Source organism: Thunnus thynnus, chromosome 13 (genome assembly GCF_963924715.1).
Source record: "Thunnus thynnus chromosome 13, fThuThy2.1, whole genome shotgun sequence".
Taxonomy (NCBI): Eukaryota; Metazoa; Chordata; class Actinopteri; order Scombriformes; family Scombridae; genus Thunnus; species Thunnus thynnus.
In genome coordinates this window covers 30,919,229-30,926,715 of record NC_089529.1, presented here as the reverse complement: position 1 = coordinate 30,926,715, position 7,487 = coordinate 30,919,229, and the positions used below count along the sequence as shown (strand labels likewise).

At 47.5% G+C, this 7,487-nt stretch overlaps 2 protein-coding genes and 1 non-coding gene across 3 annotated transcripts in view; 2 read left to right on the top strand and 1 right to left on the bottom strand.

The window, feature by feature from the left end:
- Window positions 1–100: 100 nt before the first annotated feature.
- On the bottom strand, window positions 101–976 carry LOC137196183 (heat shock protein beta-11-like). Its single transcript, XM_067609027.1, has one exon. The coding sequence runs from the start codon at window positions 894–896 to the stop codon at window positions 222–224; it is 675 nt and encodes a 224-aa protein (XP_067465128.1). The 5' UTR covers window positions 897–976; the 3' UTR covers window positions 101–221.
- Window positions 977–2,711: 1,735 nt separating this feature from the next.
- Window positions 2,712–2,784, top strand: trnaa-agc (transfer RNA alanine (anticodon AGC)). The gene has a single exon. It is a non-coding gene; the product is annotated as a tRNA-Ala (tRNA).
- A 2,582-nt stretch (window positions 2,785–5,366) lies between these two features.
- LOC137196181 (early growth response protein 1-like) overlaps window positions 5,367–7,487 on the top strand; it is a 2,642-nt gene continuing 521 nt past the window's right edge. Inside the window, exons 1-2 of the mRNA XM_067609024.1 lie at window positions 5,367–5,721; window positions 6,285–7,487. The exon at window positions 6,285–7,487 is cut by the window's right edge and continues 521 nt beyond it. Of these exons, the coding sequence (XP_067465125.1) occupies window positions 5,508–5,721; window positions 6,285–7,487 (1,417 nt within the window). The 5' untranslated portion in view covers window positions 5,367–5,507. The remainder of the gene's footprint in view (window positions 5,722–6,284) is intronic.

The window sequence follows — 7,487 nt, the reverse complement described above, 5'->3', positions numbered from 1 at the left end:
TTATTAGAAAAAACTAAACACGGTTAGTTGTCTCATTCGTCACGTGACGGACAGGAAACCACAGAGTGACACCAAAATAAAGAAAAGTTGAAACATCACATGAAACAGTTATAAGTTTATTATAAACAGTTAAAAATCAAAGTGCATCAGATTACAACAACGCCACACTGAGACAACGAAGATGTTTGAATAGATGAGATGTTTCACTCTGTGTCTGCAGTTCAGTTTTTCTCAGCGGGGCAGCTCTCTGAGGAGGAGGAGCTGCTCCTCTCCGGCCCCCCGCAGGTCGGGGAGGAGGAGGAGGTGGAGGAGGTGGAGGATGTGATGGCCGGGGCCGAGGTGACGCTGATGGGGACGACTCTCTCCTTCCCGTCGCCGGCCGCTTTCTCCCTCGGCGCCTGGATCTGCAGCCGGCCGCCCACCAGCGAGCAGGAGACGGCGTCGGGCTGGACGCCGTCCGGCAGGTCGAACTCCTGCCTGAACTCCTGACACCTGTAGGAGTAGGAGCCCTTCCCGTCGTCCTGCTTCTTCTCCGTCTTGCCGCTCACCCTCAGCTTCCTGCCCACCTGTTTGACTGACAGCTCCTCCGGGGAGAACTCTTTAGTGTCCAGGCTGAGGGCGAAGCTGCTGCCGTTCTGCCCCAGATCCTCGAAGGCGATGGGCTTGAAGACCCCCGTAGAGGAGGAGGTCTGGTCGATCTCCTCGAAGATCTTCTGGTGCAGCCTCTCCATGTACTCCATGCTCTGCCTCATCTCCTGCATGTGGCGGATCATCTCCTGCTCGATGTGGTAGAACAGCGGCCGGGTCTCGGGCCACAGGCTGCGGACGGGCCAGTGCAGGTCCATGAAAGGCCTCATAGTGACGGGGGACGGCTGGAAGACGCTGGGACACAACATCCTGCTGCTGCTGCTGCTGGTGGTGGTGGTGGTCTGGTTTCAGATCAGTCTGGAGTCTATCTGTCTGTCTGATGTTCGGCCTCCCTGCTGTTTATATACACACACACACCCGCCGGAAAGTTCCAGCAGCATTCCTGCAAGTATGTGTGTGTGTGTGTGTGTGTGTGTGTGTGTGAGTGTGTGTGTGTGTGTGTGTGTGTGAGTGTGTGTGTGTGTGTGTGAGTGTGTGTGTGTGTGTGTGTCAGCGTCTAAATGCAGCCCGGCTGGTATTCCTGCGGCCTGCTGTCACATGCCAACACATCTCAGCTTTGTTCTATTTCTGCTGCAGGACTCTGTCATGGTCTTTATAAAGCAGGTTAACCAACACAGACACACTCTCATGTTTCCATCACATCAGAACACATTTCATTCATTCACATTCATTTCCTGAAGACTCATCCTCACCTTCATCTTCACCTTAAACCAAGTCTTCGCCCTAACGTTTGATCATTTACATTATGAGGACTCGATTTTCATCCCCAAATAGGAGACGAGTCCACTTTACAAGAAATAAACGACATGAATTGTCAAGTTTTTCGTCTTTCTTTTGATCTTCATCTCAAACCCTTTAAACAGTTTATTAAGAGGATCATCATCTTCGAGCTTGGAGCCCCTCAGTGTTCAATATTAAATATATGAAATATTTAATGTTTCATATTAACATCTTTATTGGAGTTTGTCTCATGATTTCATTATAATTTGGTTTTTCATTTTCAGTCTTCTGAAGACACTTCTTCATAATAACACTTTTTATAACAGTGTTGTCACCAAATGTGCTGTTAAAAAATCACTTTAAAACTCTTATAATTAAAGAATGATGCAATAACACTTCATAATAATGAGGGTTTTAAAAATCCTCTCATTGTTTCATTGGTTCATTTATATATTTTACATAATTTATTCAGTGATTATTAAATAAAGTCTTATTTTTAACATCCAACACAACGTTTTAAACAATTATTTCATTCTACAAATTCTGCACATGACATCTATAACAGAGTTTCAGAAAAAGATCATGATTATAGAAAAAAATATCATAATAATAATAATAATAATAATAATAATAATAATAGGTTTTAAAAAGCAGACATTAACTGTGTGGGAACTAAGTAAAGAGTTAAATCCTCTCCAGACATGGAGGACAATGTTTTAGAAAGTAATTTACCTTTACATGACATTAAAAGCCTCTTTGAGCTTCTTTTCTCTCTTAATATTCACTTTTTTTTAATGTTTTACAGTTAAACTGTGAGGAAAAAGTGGAAACTTTGCTCAGTAACCTGCAGTTTGTTTGTTGTGTGTTTTATTTAATTAGAATATTCAAGTTTTTAACATTATATATGATACTATATAAAATGCCACAGGAGGGAGACAGAAGAACATAAAACAAGTGAAAAACTAAAGTAGCAACATGAACTAAACTGAGATTTACAGTTGAAGTGCGTTGAGCTGCTGGTACATGATGTCAGCGGTGTATCAGCCTCCAGTTTTAGTGTTTTGGCAGATTACAGCTGGTCCGTTTCTGAAAACCGACTCACCGCCATCATTTCTATTTCTTGCCTCCGTTTTTTTCCAGTGAGGCAACACGGCTGCTTCTCCCGCCCTTCCGCTCCCAGCCAATCATATCTGTCCTGGATCCATTTCCAGCCAATCAAATGTCAGCTGTCAGGCTCAGAACGGAGTGACGTGTTGAGTTGTTTGTCCGCGTGGGCAGATGGAATGTTTTCAGTTAGCTTGATTGCTATAAATACAACCAGACGCTCCTTACGAGTCATCATTGGGGGATTAGCTCAAATGGTAGAGCGCTCGCTTAGCATGCGAGAGGTAGCGGGATCGATGCCCGCATCCTCCAGATCATCCTTTTTCTGAATCGATGCAGGTTCTCTTCCGGAAAATAACAGTTTGATCGTTTATTGAAACATGTAAAGACAACTGTCACCACCGCGATGGCAGTTTAGAAAAAGCCCCTCAGTGACTGTGTATGTTTGGACTGAAACCGACATGTTGAGGTGAGTTTATTTGAGGAGGCGTTGCGAGAGACGGTGTAAAATAGTTTCATTTGCTAATAGATTTACAGGAGAAGTGTCACTGAATATTAACAATCATTCAAAACGTTTCCTCGTTGTGTTGATTAAAATATATATATATATATATATATATGTAGGTATGTATCTCTAAATATATTTGCTGTGGCTCATTTAGATAAAGGTCATTTTAGGAGACAGTTGTATGTTGTTAAAAAAAAAAACTTTACAGACAAATACAGAAAAGTTTAACCTACAACAACATCTGGTACAAATTCACGTTTTACAGAAAATGTAGAAGAATACAGTTATTATAAAGGCCCAAATTATATAGAAACATCAAAATGACACGTTTATATTCGTTAACTGTCTTTTCTTCACGCTTTAAGCAAAAGTTGATATATAGTTTTTAACCAAACCACACACACACACACACACACACACACACACACACACACACACACATATATATATATTGACCAGCAGGTGGCGCTGCGGAGGCTTCAGTTTCTAAAGAACAAGTTCACTGTTTGTTCTGATTACTTTTAGTCTCTCATTATATAAACACAACGTTATAATGTGACGAGCTACAGATGATTCATCTAAAATAATCAATACTTAATCAATACTGAACAAATATTTATGTTTTGACGATTGATTATGTAATCATGTTTATCAGGTTAAACAACCGGTAAATAAAACTGGTCTGTTGCTAATTTACACTCAACACTTTCACACTTCCTGTTGCTCCAGAACACGTGCAGCTAAAATACTTCCTGGAGGTGTTTGTCATGTTGTTGATCTTTGACAGAGGAGTGACCTGGATGCTTTCAGGGTTTCCTGCAGTAACAGTCTGATCAACATCAAACTCTGCTGTTGAATCATCAGAACAAAAGATGAACAACTGAGTTAGAAAATATCTCGTTCTTTGATAAAAGAAAAGAAAGAAAAAAGAAGAAGAAGAAGAAGTTGAAAAAGCCTGTGGACATAAAAACTGAGAGAGAGAGAAGTCAACTACGACTCCCAAGCTGCATTTCAGTCACAAACATCCAATCACAGAGCTTCAGCAAAAAGGAAAAAGCGCGTTATCTTATCAAAACTCCTCGTGCAGTCAACAAAATCACATTTATGTGTCTAAAAGGAAAAGTATATTTAACCGGTAATACTTCTGTATTTTTTTTAGTTAAGTAAAAAGTTCAAATGCAGGACTTTTACTTATGTGTGTGATGCTGAATACTTCTGTAAATCCTGCAGTTTTTCTCTGAACTGACTGTTGACCTTTTTTTAAAACGAATATTATTTTGGGAACATGACGGTGAAACAGTATGTCAGTAAACTGTACGGTTCATTCTCTAATTTCCTGTTTTATATCATTATAAACTGAATGACGTCATGTGAAGACGTCTGGAACCTGCTGAGTCTGTTTCACCGTCTTCTGATGTTTTACAGACAAAATAATCAACAGATTCATCAATAATGATAATAAATGTCAGTTTGTTGTAACATTAATCAGTGAAAACACTCATGTATGGTGGTGGAAAGTAACTGAGTACATTTAACTACTCTAGTAATGAAAATCTGAGGTACTTGAGTACTTCCATGTTATGCTACTTAATAATTTTACTGCATTTATCGGACAGCAGGAGTTAAAACATGTCATCAGTTTATGAACTATCATCATATATAAATATTTGAGTAAAGTACTTGGGGTGTTTTGCAGGTCATGGTTTGTGCAGCAGGACGGGACTCGCTCCCAGCAGCCTGACAGGAAAACACCAAATAAGGTCAGAGGAAGTGATGACGGCGCTGGAAGATCTCCACGTGACGTAGAGCAGAAAAAAACTGACCCGAGCCGTGACGTGTGTCCGTTGTTTCCGGCTATGGCGGCTGGCTGTGCTCCCGGTCCGCCGCGGACAGACCGCAGTCACCGGACCGGGCTCAGGTCCGGACTCTGCCGGATCGTTCACGCTCCAAAAACCCGCCGCACAAAGAGCGCGGAGAGCGGCGGAGCGTGCTCATGCAACCCGGCCTGCACGCGCACCGCACGGACCAAATATGGGCTTCCTGCCTTCCATATTTGGGGATCTACGTCACGACAGGAGTCTTTATAAAGCCGGGAATCCTCCGCGAGGAGACCTGACAGAGCTCAAGTTCAAGTTCCCGTCAGCAACACGTGAAAACACCAAAAAGCAACCGGAAACAAACATTTGATGTGATTGACTCTTCTGCTGACTCAGCAGACACAAACACCCCAAAACAATATTTAAACATCTTCATCCTCATCGGGACTGTCCTGGAATCTGCTACCTGTTTATTCCGCGGGGAATCCCGGACCTGAGACCCTCCAGCATTGGCTTCCTCCGAGCATCACCGCCCCCAGCAGCAGCAGCAGCTCCAGCCCGGCCACAGCGCCTCTCCGCCGGGCTCACAGACCGGCTCGACCCCGGCGCAGCAGCAGCAGCAGCAGCAGCAGCAGCCCGGTGCTCCGGAGCTCCAGGAGCGGTCGAGCTCCTCACCCGCCGCCGCTTCTCTCTCTTCCTCCTCCAGAGAGATGGCAGCGACCAAAGCGGAGCTGCTTCTCTCCGCCCTGCAGATCTCCGACCCTCTGGCCGGCTTCCCGCCGCCTCTCTCCCCGCTGGACGGTCACCCGAAGCTGGAGGAGCTGCAGATGCTGCTCCAGACCGCCGCGGCGGGAGGATCGTTCCTGCCCGCGTCGGCAGCGGAGGGAGCCGGCCTGCTGAGCGGAGAGTCCGGGGAGTACGGAGGTGAGGGGGTGAGGGCTGTTACAAGATGTTTAGAGGAGAGCTGAGCCCACCAGAGAACAGAGTCCTTTAACCTCAAATCCACCTTAAACGTTTCATGTGCAGGTAGAGTGAAATATGCATGAAATATGTTTAATGAGTAAAATAACACTTGAAATGATTAAGAGAAAAGTCCTGACTGTTGCTTCTTCTGCTCCTGAAGTCACGACTGAGGGTTTAATGAGGTGAATTTATAACTGAAGCAGAGATTTGTGTGTTTGCACAGTTTGAGAAGATGAAGTTTGTTTTCACAGAAACATAATTAAACATAATTAAACATGAATAATAATTAAACACTAAACTGACAGCAGCAAAAAAACCTTTTTGATTTCTAGAAAACTGAGAACAAAACAGTTCAGAGACAAAAGTTTTGCAGGTTGAAGATGAGAATAAATCAGATAAGAAGTTAAAAACAGTCTGACAGTCAGCTGACTCCCTGCAGCCAATCAGATCAAAGTAACGTCACTCTCAGGTAATCCTCTGTGAGTTTTCTAACCTGCTGTTCTTCTTCTGTGTTTCTGTGTCAGACTGTCTGTCGGAGCTGGTGGACCTGCAGAGCCTCCCCCCGCTCACCCCCCGCCTCACCCCCCTGGCCTACAGCGGCCGCTTCACCTTCGAGCCGTCGGCGTCCGGCGGCGGCGGCGGCCTGTGGCCGGAGTCGCTCCTCAGCCTGCTCACGGGATTGGTCAGCGTGACGACTCCTCCCCCCGCCACCTGCAGCCTGTCTTCCTCTGCATCGTCAGTGACGTCATCAGTGACATCGTCGGCGTCACTGTCCCAGCCGAGCTTCAGCTGCGTCTCCGCTGATGTCAGCTCGGTCTTCTCTGCGACGCCGACGTTCACCTCGGCCTCCGGCTGTGACCTCCTCCTCCCCCCCGCCGACGCCCAGCCACAGGGCCCGCCCCCCGCCTACCCGAGCTCCGCCTCCAGGCTCGGCCTCCAGGTGCCGATGCTCCCGGACTACCTGCCGGCGCAGGATGGCGAGCTCGGCCTGAACCAGGATCAGAAACCAGTGCTGCTGCAGAGCTTGAACCCTCCGCCGCAGCCTCCGCTCACGCCGCTGTCCACCATCAAAGCCTTCTCCTCGCAGATCCAGACGCAGCCTCAGAGCTCCGCCTCCGGCCCCGCCTACCAGCTCAGCAAGCCCGCCCGAGGCAGGAAGCTCCCTGCCGGTCGGCAGTGCAAGACGCCGCCGCACGAGCGTCCGTACGCCTGCCCGGCCGACGGCTGCGACCGCCGCTTCTCCCGCTCAGACGAGCTGACGCGTCACGTGCGCGTTCACACGGGCCAGAAGCCGTTCCAGTGTCGCATCTGTATGCGCAGCTTCAGCCGCAGCGACCACCTGACCACACACATCCGCACGCACACCGGCGAGAAGCCGTTCGCCTGCGCCGAGTGCGGACGCAAGTTCGCTCGCAGCGACGAGCGCAAGAGACACGCCAAGATCCACCAGAGGCAGCGTGACAGGAAGTCCTCCTCCGCTCCCATCGCCATCACCAAACCCCCCGCCTACTCCCCCCCTCCCACCTCCTCCCCCGCCTCCTCATACTCCTCTTCCTCCTCTTTCTCCTCCTCCCCCGCCGCCTCCTCCTTCCCCTCTTCCTCCTCCTCCTCCTCTTCCTCCTCCTCCTCCTCCTCCTTCTCCTCCTCCCTCAGCGTGCAGGCCGCCTCCTCCTGCTTCACCTCCCCCCCCTCGCTGTCGCATGTCTACACCTCCTCCCCCTCCCCCC

Bases quoted from the DNA above. Each gene is read 5' to 3' on its own strand.
- LOC137196183 (XM_067609027.1), bottom strand. From the start codon at position 896: ATGTTGTGTCCCAGCGTCTTCCAGCCGTCCCCCGTCACTATGAGGCCT.